At 40.6% G+C, this 23,283-nt stretch overlaps 1 protein-coding gene across 20 annotated transcripts in view; it reads right to left on the reverse strand.

Moving 5' to 3' along the window:
- DST (dystonin) overlaps nt 1–23,283 on the reverse strand; it is a 613,928-nt gene that overhangs the window by 350,968 nt on the left and 239,677 nt on the right. For all 20 annotated transcript variants that reach the window (XM_056565774.1, XM_056565763.1, XM_056565758.1 and 17 more), the window contains 2 exons: nt 12,379–12,456; nt 9,067–9,159 (listed from right to left, as the gene is read on the reverse strand). In XM_056565774.1, coding sequence (XP_056421749.1) covers nt 9,067–9,159; nt 12,379–12,456 — 171 coding nt within the window. The remainder of the gene's footprint in view (nt 1–9,066; nt 9,160–12,378; nt 12,457–23,283) is intronic.

The following is a 23,283-nucleotide window of genomic DNA, read 5'->3' on the forward strand; positions in this document are numbered from 1 at the left end:
TCAAAGAACAGGATTGTGTGGATGCACAGATCTGCTGCACTGAAAGTTCACAAAGAACAGCTGCCTCCATAATTTTTGAATGGAAGAAGTTTGGAACAATCAGGACTCTTCCTAGAGCTGGCTGCCCCACCAAATTATGTAAACAAAGGGAGAAGGGATAAGAGGGGTGACCAACAATCCAATGGCTGAGCTCCAAACATCTTGTGTGCAGATAGATACTTCATGAAGGTCAACCACTACTGCAGTACTCTACCAATCTAGGCTTCATGGGAGAGGGGCCTCTCTTCAGTATAAAAAAAGATATGAAAACCAATCTGTAGTTGCAAAAAAGGACTCTCAGATTGTCAAAAACAATAATTTTTTGTTTGGCCTTTTGGCCTCAATTCAAAGCGTCATACCTAGAGGAAACCAGGCACTGCTCATCACCTGCCCAATTCCATCTCTACAGTTAAGCATGGTGGTGGCAGCATCATGCTGTGGGGGTGTTTTTCAGTGGCAGGGACAAGGTGACTAGGGTTTGGGGAAAATTGAATGAAGCAAAGTACAGAGATTCCTAAAGCGTTCTGTATTCTTAAAGCAAATAGCATTTCTGTTTCTCACTTGCTGTATGTTCTTGTCTTATGGAGGGGGCGTGTCCATCTCTCTCCCTTACTGTGATGACTCATCTACTCTGAGTATGGTAGCAGCCTGGCTATCTTCAAATCACTGCACAGTAGTTTTTATGCATACATTTTCTATCTGTTCCTAGTAAAGCTGGATGCTAATCAGCATAGCTCTCACTATATGATTCATTCGGCTTTCACAGACTACTGAATGTCTGATCAGCTTCTTTGTCATTCAGGAGTCAGAGAAAGCTTTGGCTGTTCAAGCATGCTGGGAGTTGTAGATTTGCAACAGCTGGAGCTGCAATGTTTGTAAAGCACTGTGTTAGAGCAGTGTTGCCTTTAGCTATTGCAAAACTACAACTCCCTGCCCAAATCCCTGCCCACACTTCCTTTGTCTGTAATTTTCGAAGAGCTGGATGCACACAACTGGAGAATACAGCTCTAAAACAGAGTTTTACAAAGATTGTACCTCAAGCTGTTTCAAAACTACACCTCCCATCATGGGAGTTGTAGTTTAGTAATAGCTGAAGGCTGCAGTGGTGATCTCCTATACTGATACCAACACACTTTACAGCCGGAATTCAGTGTGCTGCAAAATACAAAGTAGTCTGTCTGCATATTTATTTTGGATTTTTTTAGTAAAATTATTATTTTTTTTAAAATAAATGTATATTTAAAAAAGTTATCTTATCAGTAGTACTACAAAATATAAAAAGTTTTTCTTAATGACAGTGCCTCTTTAATGATAACCTGATCCAAAGTTCTTTGGACCTCAACTGGGCCAAATGTTCACCTTCCAAGACAATGACCCTAAGTACACAGCCAACACAACACAAAAGCAGGTTAGGGACAACTCTGTGAGTCCTGACTTAAACCCAATTGAACATCTCTGGAAAGACCGGAAAATGGCTGTCCACAGATGGTTTCTTCCAACCTGACAGAGCTTAAAGGGGTACTCTGGTGAAAAACGTTTTTTTTCTTAATCAACTGGTGCCAGAAAGTTTGTAAATTACTTCTATTAAAAAAATCTTAATCCTTCCTGTATTTATTAGCTGCTGAATACTACAGCGGAAATTCTTTTCTTTTTGAAACACAGAGCTGTCTGCTGACATCATGAGCACAGTGCTCTCTGCTGACATCTCTGTCCATTTTAGGAATTGTCCAGAGAAGCTATGGGGATTTTCTTCTACTCTGGACAGTTCCTAAAATGGACAGAGATGTCAGCAGAGAGCACTGTGCTCATGATGTCAGCAGACAGCTCTGTAGTATTCAGCAGCTAATAAGTACAGGAAGGATTAAGATTTTTTAATATAAGTAATTTGCAAATCTGTTTAACTTTCTGGCACCAGTTGATTTAAAAAAAATAGTTTTTCACCAGAGTACCCCTTTAAGCTCAGTCAGGTTGGAAGAAACCATCTGTGGACAGCCATTTTCCGGTCTTTCCAGAGATGTTCAATTTAAGAGGATCTTCAGAAAAGAATAGTTAAAAAATTCTCAAATACAGGTGTGCAAACCTTGGAAAAGAAGCTTGGTCCAACACTAGGATGGCTTTTCCAGCTTTTATTGTTGCAATATAAAACATAGACAAGAAACCAAACCTTGTGGCATCATACCCAAGGAGACTGTAGGGTGTAATTGCTTCAGCTGAGGACTGAGTAAAGGGTCAGAATACATATTTCCATGCGAACATTATGAGTTTTCTTTTTAATAAATGTGCAGAAATTTCTAAAATTCGGTTTTCACATTCTTATGGGAAATTGAGTTAACATTGAAGGGGGAAATTTGGTAAAAAAAAAAAAAAGTACCAGGATCAGAAGACATTTCGAATGCACTGTAGAAAACATCTCATGGTTAAGGTCCACATTAACTTGACACACTGTCTGATGTTTACCACCAGAGAGCTACTGGGGGATAAGCCCATCACATATAGAGCATCAACCACCAAGCCAATGAGCGCACCGGAAACAAGAATATATACTTTATGCAAAAGTACAGGAATTCTACACCACGGAGTTCAAATCTTGTAGTTCAATTTCTGTACTCTACCGGCTACTTATAAGGATATGGTGCAGATGCTCTGTCCCCTCCATGTATGTCCTCATCAATTTCAACAGGACTTGGCAACAAGGACTGGACACTACCTCTTCCATATAGTGAAATTTGTAGATGTCATGAAATGTTAGATTCTACTAATTTGATGTAGTTATATATTGTGGCAGTTTAAATTTAATGCCAAAAGTGAGACAGAATTCGGGTGCACATGCCATGTATAACATTTATTAAAGGGGTATTCCAGGCAAAATCATTTTTTATGTCAACTGGCTCCAGAAAGTTAAACAGATTTCTAAATTACTTCTATAAAAAAAATCTCAATCCTTCCAATGATTATCAGCTACTAAAGTTGAGTTGTTCTTTTCTATCTGGCAACAGTGCTCTCTGCTGACATCTCTGTCTGTCTCGGGAACTGCACTGCAGTAGAAGAGGTTTGCTATGGGGATTTGCTTCTACTCTGGACAGTTCCCGAGACAGGTGTCATCAGAGAGCACTTAGACAGAAAAGAACAACTCAACTTCTGCAGCTCAAAAGTACTGAAAAGATTAAGATTTTTTTAATAGAAGTAATTTACTAATCTGATTAAGTTTCTGAGGCCAGTTGATATATAAATATTTTTTTTTCCTGGATAACCCCTTTAAGTGTTTTAGGCACTTTTTGTGTGAACATATGAAACCATTCTGCCTAGTGTTGACTAGGGGTGTGAATCGCCAAGAATTTGGCGATTCGATTCGAATCGCGATACCAGTGTGGCGATTCGATATATCCCGATATATCGCGATACCGTCTAGGTGACGATACATTGCGATATATCCCGAATCTGTTTAAAAAACAATGTCTTTTACGCTTTTATTAAAACTTTATTTTTATTTTTTTATTTTTTTGTACACTTTATTAGTCTTTTAGGAATCATTAGATTCCTCAGACAGATGTATAGAGTTCTATTGAACTCCATTTATCTGCGATCCATTGATAGAGCCTGGTCCAGCCAGGATCTATCAATGACAGAGCCACGGAGAGCATACACATGTCCCTTTAGACGCCGCTGTCAGCTTTGACAGCGGCGATCTAAAGGGTTAATAACCAGCCGCGGCGATCACTGCATGCTGGCTATTAGCGGCGGCCCCCGGCTACTGAGAACAGCCGGGGGCTGCAGAGTATGGAGCGGGCACGAGTCGGGAGCCTGCTCCATACACACTGCAGAGCACCGCATGCTGGATATTAGCGGCGGTGATGCACCAGCAGCCCCCGGATACTGAAATCAGCCGAGGGCCGCAGAGTATGGAGCGGGCACGAGTCCGGAGCCCGCTCCATACACACTGCACAGCACCGCATGCTGGATACTAGCAGCGGTGAAGCATCAGCGGCCCCCGGATACTGAAATCAGCTGGGGGCCGCAGAGTATGGAGCGGGCACGAGTCGGAGCCCGCTCCGTACACCCAGAGCGCCGCCGCCGTGTCAGATCCGGCTGACAAAATGTGGAACTTGTATCTCCTGATGCCCGGGACATGCTTTCTGTGCATCAGGAGATACAAATTCCACATCACTAAAGCGATTTTTCCCTTGCCGATACTGAATCGATTCAAAATATTTTTGAATCGATTCAGTATCGGCAAGTGAAAAATCGCGATAATCGCGGGAATCGATTTTTTCTTACATCCCTAGTGTTGACTTATCCATCTGTATATTTATATTGTTATATATATATATATATATATATATATATATATATATGTAATCTGCTATCATTAAAGGTATAACACAAGGTAAAAAAAAAATTTTCATGTATACAACTCTACTAAAAGTTGCTGGCAGCTGTGCTTTTCAGTACAACAGTAGATCCTCGAGCCCTTCAGGCATACTTCTGCCACTTAAAATATATGGGTATGCTGATGTTTATGCTGAAATGTTCCTGGTGTATCTGAAGACTGTGCACCGAAAATATAATTGAGCATCAATTCCTATCACATTAACTATAAGTTCTTATACAATACATTACCAATTTACTCTTGTTAAAAATAAAACTGTAAGCAAGTTATGTAACAACAGGTATAATAGTTTTTTTTTACCATTTATTGGCATCAATGCTCAGTAAATGATACAATGACTACTGCACTAATATGGCACCAAAGCTTGGTGGGAAATCTACTTTTGGTTGTCTGCCCATATATAAAAAACTTACTGATGCCAAGGGGCATGCATGAATTCGCAGGACCAAGCCCTGCTCCAGAGAGTGATCTCATCGCAAATAAATGCTGCCGCTATTGACTCACATTCACAGCATACTAAGTCAATGTGCTGTTCAGTTTTTAGCTTCTATCAAAAAGGTAGCATTCTCCACGATCTTTGTTGCCTTAGGTCAATAAATGTGGGCAAAGCTTTACCTCGAGAATGATACGTAAATTTCCTCAGCAGTAGACTTTATGTATGCGTAATGTATTCTAGCTGCCAATACTTCCCGACAGATGATTTAGGGGTCCGGCATGTTGGATTTTCCCCACCTGTCCCTATTATTCTGCGAGTGATAAGCTGCCAACTGTGCTTTCTGGCTGCGCCTTCCCCAGAGAGGTAACATGAACGATTAGCGGCATCTAACAAACATGTGTATGGGGGGACCAGCCATCTTTATTCTTTTCACAGCATGCTAACTTGGTTCTTCTATATGATTCGGCTCTAAGAGCTCTTAGAATCACTAGTTAACACCTTAGATTAAAGGGGCATTCCGGAGATGCTCAGGGCACAACTAAATATAGAAAAAAAACTATATTCATTTATTTCCCTCCCCGGCCATGCCCGCTTTCTCAGTGTTGGTGCACTTCCTTGTTGTCTGTGTCGCACAAGGATCCGCTACTGCTACTTTTCGGCTCAGCAGGAAGGTCCTTGTGCGACAAACACACAATGAATGGAGTGCAGCAAGGGACCAGCAATGAGATAGCAGGAAAGTAATCAAGGAGGTAAGCGGTTTTGGTGAGGAAGCATTTAACTGCGTCTTGAGAACAGTTAAAACAAATTCTACAAAATACCCCTTTAAAGTGTACATGTCACTCAATAAAACTTTTAACATAGTTTTCTTTGTGTAACTAGTAGACACTTTCCCATTCACGTTTTCTTTTAAAATTACCAATATAAATATGTTTAAACTGTAATAAAAAAAAACGCCCTGTTCTGTTCCCTGCCACAATTAATACAGTGAGTTTGGTATCCTCCGGGAACCTCAGGAAGTGCTTCTCTGCATTAAGCTTGATTGACAGCTGCACAGAGCCTAACTGAAAGATGCACAGACTGAAAGCTGCACAGAGCCTGAGGTCTTCTATTCATCACAGCACTGCCACAATGTGAGGGCGAAAGTGGTCCCCAGCAGGCTGATGTTATGCCTGCAGGCAAAAAGGAAGCTATGAGCAAAAAGAAAGCTATGATACAGAGCTTTTTAAAGCTCTAAAAAAATGTAAGGGTGGGAGGAGTGTTAGGAGTAGTTAGGGAACATAGCCAGAGTTAGTTTAGAAAAGTTTACTTGGTGACATGTAATTTTTAAAGTTGATGACATTGCATGATTTTAACCAAAATGATAATTTGTTGAAATTTAAAAAGAATTTGGGTGAAATTTAAAAAGAATCTGTCCCCAGTTTCACCCGCACTAACCTGTTCCACCACAATCCCGATTCTTCAGTACATGGAAATGACCTACTTGGTGCACAGGAGAGATTCCCAAGCTTCCTGTTCATGATAACATCCAGCTGGCATCTTCCTATGAACACCTCCTCCCCTGTGCTGAGCCTCTGCAGAGTGGAGCTCTGCACAGGGGAGAAGGCTGTAAAGGGGCACTCCGGTGGTAAACACATTACCATTACACAGGAAGTTGTACCATTACACAGGAAGTTCTTTTCTTTCTGGAGTTATTTTCAATCTGACCACAGTGCTCTCTACTGACACCTCTGTCTGTGTCAGGAACTGTCCAGAGTACAAGCAAATCCCTATAGCAAACCTACAGTGGGCAGTGCAATGCAAAGTGGGAATAAAATATGCAAAGTAGCCCTTCTAAGGAAAGAAGAAAGCTTGCTCTCTGGCACAACCTATTAGAGGTAGCCTTAGACAAGACACTTAAAGGGGTTATCCAGGGAGATAAATATATATATTGCTGGGGTTGGTGTAAAATAAATAAATAAATAAATAAGTGATACTCGTCTACCATAATCCCAGACAGCTGCAGCTCGGATGGTCATGGTTCCTGTTTATTAATGATGCTTTCTGGTTCCAGTCACACATCCAATTGTCAGGAACTAGGAAGAGGCAGTGATGAGAAGGAAACCAGGAGGGTCAAAACCAAAGCTGTAGGGGATCAGGGGAGGTATCTATCACTTATTTTATTTTTTTCCACTGTCCACAACCATAAAAAAAAGAAACAAACAAACAAAAAAAAAAACTATTTTATTCCCGGGCAACCTATTTAAAAGGGTTGATCATTGCCTTGCAGGAATTCTACCTCTAATAGGTGGCATCAGAGAACAAGCAGTCTACCTTCTCTAAAAGGGATACTTTTCATTATTTTTCACTGTGGATAATTGCAATGCTTATAAAAGTTCACAGGTAAATCTGGCATTCTACTAGAGGAGAAATATTAGATAAGGACAAGGGTTGCCTTCATTAGAGAACATGTTTGTCTTTTTAAGGCTGATTTCACATTTGCTGTATGGGTTCGAAAGTATCTCAATGCAAGCAGTAAAAATATCCATTAACCCCAATCACCCAGGACAAATAGTCACACTGGTTACATCACACTGTTATATCCTCCATTATAAATGGAGACCACAACACAGATGTGTCCAGCGCCTCATTGTTTTCTTCTATTTCATTTTCATGCTTGGCAAGCTATTAAAACTCAGTGTCAGACACATGATAAAGGATTTGGTGCTGACATCTAGTGGTTATTTTATAAATTGCAGGACGTGATGAGGGAGAGATGGCAGGAGCTATCCAAAGCTGTTAATTCATCCATACATTAAACATATTAGTACAAATATTTCACATACAAAAATCTTGGCATAGTCCTTTGCAGTTCCTTTCTATTTAAAGGGGTTGTGCGCTGCCCTAATTTTCGGAGCTCCGCTCACAGCATCCGGAAGTTCATTACTCCGAACGCTGTGTGCGGGCTTCCGTGTTCGCGGCCGCGGTCGCGCCCCCTTCCCATAGACTTTCGTTGAGGGGGCGGGCGAGACGTCACGAGGGGGTGGGCGGGCGAGACGTCACGAGGGGCCGGACACTGTGAGGGGAGCTCCGAAAGTCAGGGCAGCGCACAACCCCTTTAACCAAGGCTTAGGACCCAAGTAATTATTTTCTATTTCCCTTACCCATTTTAGCAATGTTTTTGTTTACTTTGGATATTACATAGAAGTCTGAGGAAGGTCTTAAAGGGGTATTCCAGGCGAAAATTATTTTTATATATCAACTGGCTCCGGAAAGTTAAACAGATTTGTAAATTACTTCTTTTAAAAAATCTTAATCCTTCCAATAGTTATTAGCTTCTGAAGTTGAGTTGCTGTTTTCTGTCTAACTGCTCTCTGATGACTCACGTCCCAGGAGCTGTGCAGTTCCTATGGGGATATTCTCCCATCATGCACAGCTCCCGGGACGTGACATCATCATTGAGCAGTTAGACAGAAAACTTCAGAAGCTAATAACTATTGGAAGGATTAAGATTTTTTAATAGAAGTAATTTACAAATCTGTTTAACTTTCTGGAGCCAGTTGATATATAAAAAAATGTTTTTGCCTAGAATACCCCTTTAAAGGCCGAAACATTCACAAATGATATGTATGGATTGCAAATAAAGAATCAAATATTTTTGAAAACCTATTGAGTGCAGAATTTTTTCACACTATATAAAGACTGGGATCCTATTTGAGCTCCTATTTAATGTATGGGAGTGCTGTATTTCTTGAATAGGACAGAAAACCCCATTAAACAAAAGGTTATTTTTGATTTTGTGAACATAGATTTTTAAACAGGTATGGAAAAGGTGCAAGATTCTTTACAGAAAAACGTAAGTTTTTTTCTTTTAATGCAAACAGTAAGAAAATACAAGTGTAGCCGAGTTACTTTAGGCTATAATTATAAACGTAATACACATAAGCCAGGAAGCAAATAACACTTCTAAAAATAATAATTCTATTATCATTCAAAGTCAGACCACAATATCACACTAAGGGTAGACCCGACTTCTATCCTGCTGTCCCTTAGAGGAACTGTCCACCACACAGGAAGGAACCCATAGCTACAGCTACATGTAGTGGAAAAAATGCCTGATAGCGAATGATATTATTTTAGCCACCACATAACATAAACATGACCCAGGTACAATTTTCTGATACCGCGAGTCTGTAGAATGATGTTTCAAGCCACTATAATGTCTTACCTGAAAGTGCAGAATGATGGTCCATATTAAGCCCAAAGTCAATTTGGGATTCCCATCTGTTATGTCGTCATTTCTTATATTCACTAGCTTCACCTGCAAAACAATGTAACAGTTTAGGAAAAAGACATAACATGAATGGAAATAAACATTTTCCACATAGCTGGACAAAATAGTTATAAAACCATAATACATCACATGCATCTAGACCATCTAGAAGCTTGGAAATATTTATTCATGTATTTCCTAACACACAGGACACCAGACAAATTCCAGGCTAATGTTGTCCTGTAGGTTTTAAACACTGGGCCCCCATTCTATAACACAGCTAATAGCAAAGCTCCATGCAAGATGGTTATTACACAAAACCGCCATAGGAAGTGGATCTTTGCTTCTCTAGGAATAGAGTGACTATTTTGCAGGAATAAATAAAAGGCAAAAAGGATGAATATACTGATGATGAGGGCTGCATGAATTTCACTGCTTATGGATTGTTTAAAGGCGTACTCCAGCACTTAGACATCTTATCCCTATCCGCCGCTGGGGACCCCCGTGATCTTGCACCCAGCACCACAGTTAAAATCAGTCCCCGGAGCGTGTTCGCTCTGGGTCTGATTACCGGTGACCACAGGGCCGGCGGCATGTCACGTCACACCTCCGCGTGACGTCACGCTCCACCCCTCAATGCAAGCCTATGGGAGGGGGCGTGTCACGCCCCCTCCCATAGGCTTGCATTGAGGGGCGGAGCGTGATGTCACACGGGGGGCGGAGACGTGACGTCACACGCCGCCGGCCCTGTGGTCGCCGGTAATCAGACCCAGAGCGAACACGCTCCGGGGACTGATTTTAACTGGGGTGCTGCGTTCAAGATCACGGGGGTCCCCAGCGGCGGGACCCCCCCGATCAGGCATCTAATCCCCTATCCTTTGGATAGGGAATAAGATGTCTAAGCACCGGAGTACCCCTTTAAAGGGGTATTCCGGATACAGACATCTTATCCCCAATCGAAAGGCTAGCTGCGATCTCAGTGCAGCACCCGGCATTCTCTGCCGGGCTGCTGCTCCAGTCTTGGAAACCTCTGTGTTTCCGGGAACTGAAGACGTGACATCACGCCACACCCCCTTGAGACGTCACACCACTCCCTCTCCATTTAGGTCTATCGGAGGGGGTGTGACAGGGGTGTGAATAGAGAGGTCATGGTGTGACATCACGAGGGGGTGTGGCGTGATGTCACGTCTCCAGTTCCAGAAACACAGAGGTTTCCGAGACTGGAGCAGCAGCCCGGCAGAGAATGCCATGTGCTGCACGGAGATCTTATTCCCTATCCTTTGAATAGGGGATAAGATGTACAGTGGTCCCTCAACATATGATATTAATTGTTTCCAGGAGAACCATCATATGTTGAAACCATCATATGTCGAGTACATATGTCTATGTGAAAATGGTAATTGGTTCTGGGGCCTTGGTACCATTGTATGTTGATTACATATCTCTATGGGAAACTGCTAATTGGTTCTGGGATGACCATTGTATGTGGAGTGTATGGGGAGTGTTTAACAAACCAGGGTGCCTCCAGCTGTTGCACAACTATAACTCCCAGCATGCATGTACAGCCATTGACTGTCTGGGCATGCTGGGAGTTATAGTTTTGCAACAGCTGGAGGCCCACTGATAGGGAAACATTGATGTATGGGGTGTATAGTGTGCCTATATATTGTATGTGATGTGTGACATCGCATACAGTACTGTACAGTTCTTTAAATACCTTCAGGGGGGACAGAATGTCCTCCATTACGATCCTGCTGACTACAGCTCTATAGGAAAGGAAGGGGAGGGCAGCCAGCAGCTCATTGGATGCCTGCAGCAAGATGCACAAGGCTATTGGCTATGGCTGCACTGGGGGGGCGGGGCTTACACAGAGCTCACAGTGGAAGCCTGCGTGAGTTAGCAGGACAGCATGTGAGTAACAGGAGGCAGAACAGGGCACACGGGGCACATTAAACAACTATCTGTCTGTTGCTGAAGTTGTCAGCGCTGTCAGATTGCTGTTTGTACGATGACCCAGACACACAGCAGCATCATATGTCGATGCTGCCTTCAACATACGATGGGCTCTGAGAGGCCATCATATGTTGAAATGATCACATGTCGGGGCCATCATAAGTCGGGGGGTCACTGTATATGGCCGGAATACTCCTTTAAGAGTATCTTATTGTTAAAAGTGAGCACCATCATATTCCATAAGGAAAAATCAGACCACATATGATTGAACTGGAGCAGTCGTAAAGGAGGGAGATCAAGGTACCGTAATTATTAGTATGGGTGAATTACAGTACCAACACAGTTTTCTACAGATTTACAAGTTTAAAGGGGTTGTGCGCTGCCCTAACTTTTGGAGCTCCGCTCACAGCGTCCGGAAGTTCATTACTCTGAACACTGTGTGCGGGCTTCCGTGTTCGCGGCTGCCGAGCGTGACGTCACGCCCGGCCCCTCGCGACATCTCGCCCGCCCCCTCGTGACGTCTCGCCCGCCCCCTCAACGAAAGTCTGCGGGCGAGACGTCACGAGGGGGCGGGCAAGACGTCGTGAGGGGCCAGGCGTGACGTCACGCCCGGCGGCTGCGAACACGGACAACTTCCGGACGCTGTGAGCGGAGCTCCTAAAATAAGGGCAGCGCACAAGCCCTTTAAGGAGGGACTGAATTTTTATTTTATTTTTTTGAAAAATTACAAATTATGAATACCAGATTTATGGGGCAGAACGCTGATCCAGGGATTTATTTTGATGGCCATATTGGAATCGGGAGGATTTTTCCCTTTGTTGTGGGGCAATTGGGATATGCCTACACTAAGGATTTGTTTGTTTTCCTCTGGATCAACACAGTAGGGTTATAGGTTGAACTTGATAGACTCTTGTCGTTTTATCAATCTTTTAAAATATGCAACATCAAAACCATTGTTGGTTCAATATTTTGGGCTACAAAATGTATCAGAATAACTTCTGCTACAGAGCTCTTCCTAAATGAAGAGACCAGGACAATAAATTATGTATTACTTTTATAGGTTTCCTATTAGGGTCCAGATTTTTTAAATGATGCCTCTGGCTGAGCAATACCAGACACTGCCAATATCTAAAGTACAGGGCTGTGTCAAGCATACAATAAATGGGCACAGCATTTACTGTGGGTCAGCTCATCTGCTGGGCTACCAGGAGTTGGACACCCTTATATCTAATATTGATGACCTATCCTTAAAGTACAAAAACAACAGATGTAACACACACACACACACACTAAATGTATATAGAAAAGCATTACCTGACGCTTTTTCAAATAATCAAGTGCAATTTGTACATTCTGTAGTCTGTGAAAGCGCATTCTGCCTTTTTCCCTGGGCTAAGAAAAGAAAAGAGGAAAAAAATTGTAACATATGCAACACAGAAACTACATTATACTCTTGTCACTTCATTAAAGAGCTCTAAGTTCCTACAACTCTCAATATAGAAAAAAACAACAACCTTAAAACATATTTCATATAATTTTTCTCTATCTCTATTCCACCATATCTGGTGTCATTGGTGTATAAAGACATGTCAATCCGGACACACTGGTTGCCATTGTCATGTGATGTAAGGTGGCAGGCTAGAAGTACATTATACAGTATACTTTAATAGTGTGAGCTTGTAGAAACCTATTAGCTAGGATAAAAAAACACTTTTGGACTAGCATCAAATAGTCAAGTAATTTTACTCTATAACTCAACAAATATTTTACCAGTTAAACCACCAGCTATCCTGGTGGGGACCAAACGAACCCAAATACCTCAACTTCCTGACCCCTCTGGGAATATGATACCTTCTCCTAAAAGCATGATACTAGGAGCAATTTTGTGATACTGCAGCCATATACTACTATGACAAACACAGTAAAGCCAAAGCACATATATCATGTGTCACTATTAACTCAAAAGTAAACCAGTAAGGACTGTTAACCCTTAAGAATAACATAGCCGTTACAAAGTCCAGTCACTGGTTTATTTTTTTGTTACTATAATGGAGTCTTCATGCACGGCTCCCAGCATTTTTGATACAGAAAGATTGGGGGATGAGCTCAAAGTGTGATGTTCGTATTGGAAGACTGTAGGCTGAGGGTTAGAATGTCATGTCTGCTCTGTAACACTGTAGGATGAGGGTTGGACTGTGATATCTATAATATAAAATTGTAGGATGAAAATCAGAAGGTAAAGGACTACAGGATAAAGGTTATAGTACAATATCTATGTTGGAACACAATAGGATAAGGGTGTAAGTATGACACCCATACTGGAAGATTGTAGGTTAAAGGGGTACTCAGATGCTCAGCGTTTGGAACAAACTGTTCCGAACGCTGGAGCCGGGAGCTCATGATGTCATAGCCCCACCCCTCATGATGTCAAGCCCCACCCCCTCAATGCAAGTCTATGGGAGAAGGCGTGGCAGCCATCACACCCCCTCCCATAGACTCACATTGAGGGAGCGGGGTGTGATGTCATGAGGGGGTGGGGTGTGACGTCATGAGGGGGAGGGCTGTGACGTCACAAGCTCCCGGCGCCGACTCCAGTATTCTGAACAGTTTGTTCCAAATGTTGAGCAGAGGAGTACCCCTTTAAGTGCCACGCTGTGACATCTATGTTGGATGTTTGTAGGACAACAGCCTGAATGTAATGTCTACATTAGAACATTGTAGGATCAGAGCAGGAGTGTGATATAAGTCCTATATGATGTACAGTAGCAAGAAAAAGAGTAAGTGAAACCTTTGGAATTCCCTGGATTTCTGCAGTGTGGTCTGATTTTTATCACACACTTTAAAATTACAGCCAAACACAATGTGACTAAGCTAACAACATACAAATAGTTGTACTGCTCAGGTCTTTTACATCCAGAGTTAGAAAAGGCGAATTTAACAACCCTTTTTCAGGGTCACATGACTGCTTATTAGGACACTGACTTGGAAATCCAAAAACACAAATCTTCATTTAAACCATTCTTTAGTTGATTTACTTGTGTGTTTTGGGTCACTGTCTCGTTGCACCACCCAGCATCTCTTCAGCTTGAGTTCACAATTGGGATGAGTTTTTGTGTTCTTGTGCAGTGTTCCTTTTACTTATCGCATCTATATAGAAATGCCTTTGTAGCCTTTCCAGTCTCATAAATCTCTATAACAGGTCTTCCAAAAAATTAGTCGGAATAAAAATCAATTTCACACTAATCTTTGAGAGCACCAAACATAGATAGATTTAAAATGAATAATCTTTATTAGACATATACAATTACATAAAACATAGTTAAAAAATCAGCAACAGTCAGAAAAATGTGCTGAGATCAGATACGTTTTATTCTCCTCTTCTTCCTTTTCTCCTGTTGTTTACATTTCTTGCCTTAGATCCCTGTGTACTCTGTGGTATGATTAGGTAGTTTTTTACCTTCATCCAACCAAATACTGTGACTGCATGTCTATTACTACATAATGACCGATTTTTTGGGCGTCCTAAGGAGAATAGCACGCATCTGATCTCAGCACATTTTTCTGACTGTTGCTGATTTTTTTAACTATGTTTTATGTAATTGTATATGTCTAATAAAGATTATTCATTTGATATCTATTTATGTTTGGTGCTCTTCTAGATAGGTGGTCATTATTAGTCAACATTTGCTGTTCTTTTGTAATAAAATTGGCCTTATTATTGGTTTATACACTAATGAGAAGAACAGCACTGTGAGTAATCAGACACTGCGTGCCTTTGTTCAATAGACAGGGCGCCTATGAAACCCATACCGCCAATCTCATCTTCTTAGCTGACATACCTTTTACCAATTAGCTGTTCGCTTACTTTTATTCCATGCACTGTGGATGTCTACGCAATGTGCTCAGTAAAAGACATGAACAGTAAAAAAGCATGGGTGTTATTTAAAGGAAAAGGAGAATAATACAATAAAAAGGACTCAACTGCCCCGGCTCCCCCAGTGTCCCGCTCCACTCCTCCACAGACATCTTCTTCATGGTCCGGCTGTGGTCAGCATGTCACAATGCCTGTCAGGAAATTGTCGTTCGCAGCGCTGTTCCACCTCAACCAGTGATAGGCTGAGTGGCAGTGTAATGCATTGAACCATGGCACTGGTCACCTAGGTTCGGTGCATCACAATGCCGCGCAGCCTATCGTCGGCCAAGGCGGACATCGCTATGGCCTGTGAGTTGCTGAAAGGCATTGTGACTCACTGACTACAGCCTGACCATGAAGAAGACGCCAGCAGAGGAAAGAGCGAGATACTGGACACTGGGGAAGCAGAGGCAGGTAACTCCTGTTTATTGGATTATTTTAAGGCAGCCCGGGCATTATAGAATTTTTTTTTTTACCAATGGGACTTCTTCTTTTAATTGTTTTTGTCAATAATGGAGAAGTCTAGGTCATTCCAAGGGGGTTACTGACTTTGCATCTGTGCATTCAAAGTGTGATGTGTTCACTAGGAAGTTGTAGGATGATGTTTGTGTAGCTTACAACGATATTGATACATTTTCTCATAGTAAATGTACAAACATACAAATAAAAAATAAATATTAAAGTTATAGTGCTCTATAATGCTCAGATTAATATCAGTATTGGTGTGAAACTGCTCAATTTGAAATATCTTTAGAATTACTATTTTGTTATATTAAAAGTAGCTAGTTAAAAAAAAGAGCGTTCACAATTATGACGTCAACATAAAAAAAGATATATGGCAGAATAAAATATGTAGAAAAAGACAATTGTAATATGTGAATATTATACTTATGGTTGAATTTTATTTCATTCTAAAATATCATACAACTCTACAACATAAACTGTTTAGGAATGTGTTTTATAGCAATATGTCTTTGAACCTTTGTAGTTCTATAATATGATAACATTTTAGTTCACTGACTTCATCAGAAGGTGAAGGGGGAATCACCGACAAGCAACCTCAAGTATGTATAATTATATTAAAACTTAACCTTTATTAGCTACATATATTAATACCAGCATAAATAGAACATATAGAAAAAAGTGATAAACAAATACAACACCAACTAATAGTGTATATCTCAGGGGAGCATGGACCGAGGAGCATCCACAATGATATATAGATGGAGATAGTAAAAGATATTAAAAGATATCAGATAGAGTTTCCATAATAGTGTATATCAATCTTAGTTGTACTGTAGGGTATAGGAAAGGATATCTTGATATTTTATGCGCATTCGTTATAACATTGGGGTGGCTGCTGCATTATTTAGGCAAACACAGAAGTATTATTGCTAACGTATCCATTGCACTATGCCTATGCATTCTGGCTAACATAGTTGTACTGTTACCATCATGCACTATGCATATCTTTATTATGTCATTGGAATTGGTATCCGACTTCAGTGAGGCAATATGGATCTAATGACAACTCTAGCAAAGAAGGAAAGTTGTCCAGCGAGGGAATAGAGCAAAAATCTTCTTTATTATTAAAAGCCAGCAAACAGGATACAAAGTGACGCGTTTTAGGTGTCCATCTGCACCCTTAGTCGTAAATATGATGTACGACTAAGGGTGCAGATGGACACCTGAAATGCATCACTTTGTATCCTGTTTGCTGGCTTTTAATAATAAAGAAGATTTTTGCACTAGTCCCTCGCTGGACAACTTTCCTTCTTTGCTATATTGCCATAGTGCCTGCCCACAGCACAGTCCGGGTGAAGGACGAGCACACGGTGAGCTGGATTTTTTCTACTATTTCTAATGACAACTCTGTGCCATTGCATCAGCACGAATACATAATGTAATGGTCCCCTGTCATATTCAGGTACCTATGAGTGGATTTTGATTATTGTGTAGTTAAGTATTGGATATTAAGCATATTTTTGTATCTGCTGATTACTTTCGTATTTTCTGTTTGGTTCCCTGATGAACCCCTCATTATTGGACGGTGGAAACACGTCGGAAGTTTATACTGGGATCTATTCCGAGTTTCTTGCTTGCTGTTAGATGTAATGTAATCAGTTTTTATCACACAGGCAAATTTTTGGTTTTCTTTTTTGGGAATTTGCTGTAGTGCCCTGGCAGTCACGGACTAGGAACATTCCTAATATCAATCTGTATATCTATGATCTACTGTTTTTTTTCCCCCCTCACTTATATAGGTCAGGGAATGGCACCGTGGTTGAGACCACCCTGTTAAGGAGGTGGGTTCCTCAAAAGGCAGGGACAGAGGGACGGGCCTCTAGAGTTAGAGTGCACTTTTCCCTTAAGAGCCTTTTTTCCGATTTCACCTGGCTCCTTTCTTATACCCTACACTATGACTAAGATTGATATACTACTTACACTAGTATGGGAACTCTATCTGATAATATCTCCATCTATATATCACTGTGGATGCTCCTTGGTCCGTGCTCCCCTGAGACATACACTATTAGTTGGTGTCTTATTTGTTTATCACTTTTTTTCTATATGTTCTATTTGTGCTGGTAGTAATATATGTAGCTAATAAAGCTTAAGTTTTAATATAATTATACATACTTGAGTTTCCTTGTCGGTGATTCCCATGTTAATACCTCATGGTTTTTATTTGAACAGGAGTTAGACACTCCAGATCGTTGACTGGTCTATTTCGGTGATATATTCATCACAAGGTGCCAGAATTACCCTAGACGACACAACTAGAAATGAGCGAATCGAATCGGACAAATTCGAATTCGTTCGAATTTCATGAAAAATTTGATTCTGACCGGATTTCCACTCGAAATAACGAATTTCTTCATTCACTCCATTTTGCATTTACTCTAAGGCTAAGATTCCACTGAGTTTTTGCAGTTAAAAAATGTATTTAACAACATTTTTATTTTCTATAAGACAAATGTCATTAATTTTTAAACAGGAACCAATTTATGTGGGCGGCAGGGACCTAAAAATGTAGCCGACAATCATAAAAATTTAGAAAGGGGCCATTTAAATGTAAAAATAATATCTTTTTAAAATTAATTTTGTTAAGCTTTTTATTATTAATTTATTTTAATAATGTGTTTAATAAAGTGGGTGTGTGTGTCTTAACTTTTTTTTTCTTTTTTACATTTTTAGGTAGTTCCACTACTCCCAGCATGGAACAGACTGTTCCATGATGGGAGTAGTACCTGTACTAATAGACAGATTGCTCCGGGGTCTGGTACCCGTTGCAATCCTCCTATATAATGTATAGATACGGGCAGGCGCTCTTCTGCACAATCCTGCACTATGTTCTTCACATCACAGATTCATATTTCCCACAGAGAGCTGTGATTGGTCAAATGGTTCCAGCCAATCACAACTCTCTGCGGGAAATATGAATGATAGGTGTATATATATATATATATATATATATATATGTCAAGTATTTTCCTCAGGGAGAGGAACACCGCTTCCGGTGTAAAAGGCAGAGCAGCTCATCACACCACCTTCTCAGGTAGCTCTGGCTCCAGTTACAAAGACTCAGAAGCTGATTGGGATTAATGCCAAACCAGAATTCTCCCCAGAAGGGAAGAAGACCCATCTCCAGACAGCTGTTTCGGGTTTCTCTCCCTGAGGAAAATATTTGACCCCTTTAGCTAGTCTCAGGCCTCTCATCCTCAGCCAAGCCAGAACACCCTGCTCTGTACTGACGAGGGGCAAACACCCCAAAACCACTGTCTGCAGATGGGTCTTCTTCCTTTCTGGGGAGAATTTTGGCTAGACATTAATCCCAATCAGTTTCTGAGACTTTTTAACTGGAGCCAGAGCTGATCTTAGGGCATGCTACCTGAGAAGGTGGTGAGATGAGCTACTTTGCATAATATATATATATATATATATATATATATATGTGTGTATATATATATATATATATATATATATATATTAAATTTGAGTAGCCGTATTAGTCCAGTGATGCAGATGCAAATCATAAAATGTTGCAGTATCTTGTAATACCTTTTTTATTGGACTAACAGAATTTTGTAGAGACAAGCTTTCGGGATTCCTCCCTTTATCAAGTCCAAAGCAAATCTAAGCTCACAAGTAGAAGACACAGGTTACATCTCACAAATATGCAGGGGTTAAAGGGTACCTCTCATCAAAAAAACTTCTGATATATTATAGATTAATGTATGCAGAATAACTTTACAATTGCATGTTATTAAAAAATATGCTTCTTTCTATTTCATTTTCCACTTTGAAGAAATGACCACTACCGGTCCTGGCAGCAAGCATTTCAGACTCATGCTGGAGTCCTAAACACTATAAGTTGCCAGTCTGCTTTTTTCACACAGGAGAACACTCAGAGCTGCCAGCCTGCTTTGTTCACAGCCTGTTTGGCTGTGAACAAAGCAGGCTGGCAGCTCTGAGTGTTTAGGACTCCAGCATGAGTCAGAAATGCTTGCTGACAGGACTGATCGGGAAAACTACAATAGAAAGAAGCATATTTTTCATTAACATGCTATTGGAAAGTTATTCAACATTCATTAATCTAAAATATATCAAAAGTTTATTTGATGAGAGGTACCCTTTAAGACAATAGATGTGGAGAATTATCAGTCTCTCCCCTGCTCCCCCCTCCCTCCCCCTTTTACTCATTCTTATCTATTTAGTCTATGTTCCCATAACAGGACAATTTATGGCCCATCTTAGTGTGAATTCTCCCCATCTATTGTCTTAACCCCTGCATATTTGTGAAATGTAACCTGTGTCTTCTACTTGTGAGCTTAGATTTGCTTTGGACTTGATAAAGGAAGGAATCCTGAAAGCTTGTCTCTACAAAATGCTGTTAGTCCAATAAAAAAGGTATTACAAGATACTGCAACATTTTTTGATTTGCATATATATATATATATATATATATATATATATATATAGTGGGGATCAAAAGTTTGGGCACCCCAGGTAAAAATTTGTGTGAATGTGCATAAAGATGGAAAGATGGAAAGGAAAGATGGAAAAATCTCCAAATGGCGTCTGCAAAAGTTTGTGCACCCTGCAGAATTTATAGCATGCACTGCCCCTTTGCAAAGCTGAGACCTGCCAGTGTCATGGATTGCTCCCAATCATCATCTGGGAAGACCAGGTGATGTCAATCTCAAATCTCAATTTTTGCTGGGGATATCGCCCTTAGCAACGGTGTATAAGTGCAGGACCTCCGCCCCAGCAAAGGTGCACAACTGCACTTGGGGTTGAGTCAAAGGCTTATACTAATGTACCCTTTTATCTTGCTGGGTAGCATTAGGGATTCACCTGTGAGGCCTGCTATAAATGAACCAACCAGGGGTGGGGCTTTTAGCTTGTCTATTCCCTCCCATTCTATGTGTGCCTAGTCCACACTGGAGGTGACTGAGGAGCAATCTGCAGGTCGGACCTATGTCTGCCGTATTTTGGTTCCTGGTTTTATTTATCTGGCCAGGTAGGTTAGTGGATAGGTCCCGCACCATCTGAGAAACCTTGGCGTAGTGAGCGGGCTCAAGTGTGTCCTTCATATAAGGATATACTGGCTAATGTCTCAGTTTTACATCAGTTTTGAGGGTTAGCTAATGTCATTGTTTACATTAACCACAGTAGTGAAACCATACTGTGATTCATAGGTGCAGGTCCTCCACTCCAACGTAGGTGCACAACTGCACTTGGGGGTTGAGCACCTTGTATCACCTTAGATCACGTCAATGTAATTGTTTATATATATATATATATATATATATATATATATATGTGTGTATATGTTTATATATATATATATATATATATATATATATAGTGGGGATCAAAAATTTGGGCACCCCAGGTAAAAATTTGTGTTAATGTGCATAAAGAAGCCAAGGAAAGATGGAAAAATCTCCAAATGGCCTCTGCAAAAGTTTGGGCACCCTGCAGAATTTATAGCATGCACTGCCCCTTTGCAAAGCTGAGACCTGCCAGTGTCATGGATTGCTCCCAATCATCATCTGGGAAGACCAGGTGATGTCAATCTCAAAGGTTTTAAATGCCCAGACTCATCTGACCTTGCCCCAACAATCAGCACCAAGGGTTCTTCTTTGCAGTTGTCTAGAAATCTGAAACTGAAAATAGTTGACGCTCACAAAGCTGGAGAAGGCTATAAAAAGATAGCAAAACGTTTTCAGATGTCAATATCCTCTGTTCTGAATGTAATTAAGAAATGGCAGTCATCAGGAACAGTGGAAGTTAAAGCAAGATCTGGAAGACCAAGAAAATATCAGACAGAACAGCTCGCAGGATTGTGAGAAAAACTATTCAAAACCCACGTTTGACTGCACAATCCCTCCAGAAAGATCTGGCAGACACTGGAGTTGTGGTACACTATTCCACTATAAAGAGATACTTGTACAAATATGGTCTTCATGGAAGAGTCATCAGAAGAAAACCTCTTCTACATCCTCACCACAAAAATCAGTGTTTGAACTTTGCAAATGAACATATAAACAAGCCTGATGAATTTTGGAAACAAGTTCTATAGACCGATGAGGTTAAAATTGAACTTTTTGGCCGGAATGAGCAAAGGTACGTTTGGAGAAGAAGGGGAATAGAATTTAATGAAAAGAACCTCTGTCCAACTGTTAAGCATGGGGGTGGATCAATCATGCTTTGGGGTTATATTGCAGCCAGTGGCACAGGGAACATCTCACGAGTAGAAGGAAAAATGGATTCAATAAAATTTCAGAAAATTTTGGATGCTAACTTGATGCCATCTGTGAAAAAGCTGAAGTTAAAGAAAGGATGGCTTCTACAAATGGATAATGATCCTAAACACACCTCGAAATCCACGGGGGATTACATCAAGAGGCGTAAACTGAAGGTTTTGCCATGGCCTTCATAATATCCTGACCTCAACATAATTGAAAATCTATGGATAGACCTTAAAAGAGCAGTGCGTGACAAACAGCCCAGAAATCTCAAAGAAGACTGGAAGACTTTTGTAAGGAAGAATGGGCAAAGATACTTCAAACAAGAATTGAAAGACTCTTGGCTGGCTACAAAAAGCATTTACAAGATGTGATACTTGCCAAAGGGGGCAGTACAAGATATTAACTCTGCAGGGTGCCCAAACTTTTGTAGACGCCATTTATTTGTTTTCTGTTATTTTGAAAGTGTAAATGATGGAAATAAAATTTAACTTTTGTTGACATATTATAAGAATGTCTAATCTGTAATTTGATTCCTTTTGGAGATTTTTCCATCTTTTCTTGGCTTCTTTATGCACATTAATACAAATTATTACCTGGGGTGCCTAAACTTTTGATCCCCACTGTGTATATATATCTACCTATTATTCATATTTCCTGCAGAGAATTGTGATTGGCTGGAGCCATTTGGCCAATCACAGCTCTCTGCGGGAAATATGGATCTGTGTTGTAAAGAACTTCACATCGCAGAACATAGTGCAGGATCACGCAGAAGAGTGGCCGGCCGCCCGCATCTATACCTTATATAGCAGGATTGCAACGGGTGTAAGACCCCGGGGCGATCTGTCGATTAGTACAGGTACTACTCCCATCATGGAACAGCCTGTTCCATGCCGGGAGTAGTACTACTACCTATAAAATGTAAAAAAATTAAGAAAAAAAAGTTAAAAAAACACACACTTTATTATATCAATTCGCCGTAAATTTATTCAGATCAAATCAACATTTTTCAAAAAATTTGGGAAATTAGCTGAAACAAATTTCTAGAAACAACCTTGGAAGCTTATGAAAGCCAAATATTTGATAAATTCCATTTGTGCGATTTATGAAAGTGAAGGCTAACTTGTCAATGAATTCCACTTGTGCGATCTATGTTCACATTTAATGTGTAAGCAGTGTTAATACTGACTTTCGCCTCATCGTCTCCAAGGTCCAATGGTACAAAACTATGGGAGAAGGAGGTGGCTGTTTTTTCACACACCTCTTACGTAATTTGCAGAAGCAACAACAAGTGAAGAAAATCATTTAATACAAGATATATGTGAGCAGACAGAAAAGAATACAGCCAAATAGGAAGTGCGAGGGAAGGAGAAGAAAAAGTTGGTGAAAGCAAACTGCTTGTATAATAAAGAGGACTGGGGTGTGGGATGCAGCAAGAGTCAAGCTATTTGACTGTGAATAATCTGACTTGCTTATTGGAACACATAATACTCTTTAAAAAAAATACAAACCAGCAAATTTGCCTTCCATTGCTTCTACATCTACAATACA

Source organism: Hyla sarda, chromosome 3 (genome assembly GCF_029499605.1).
Source record: "Hyla sarda isolate aHylSar1 chromosome 3, aHylSar1.hap1, whole genome shotgun sequence".
Taxonomy (NCBI): Eukaryota; Metazoa; Chordata; class Amphibia; order Anura; family Hylidae; genus Hyla; species Hyla sarda.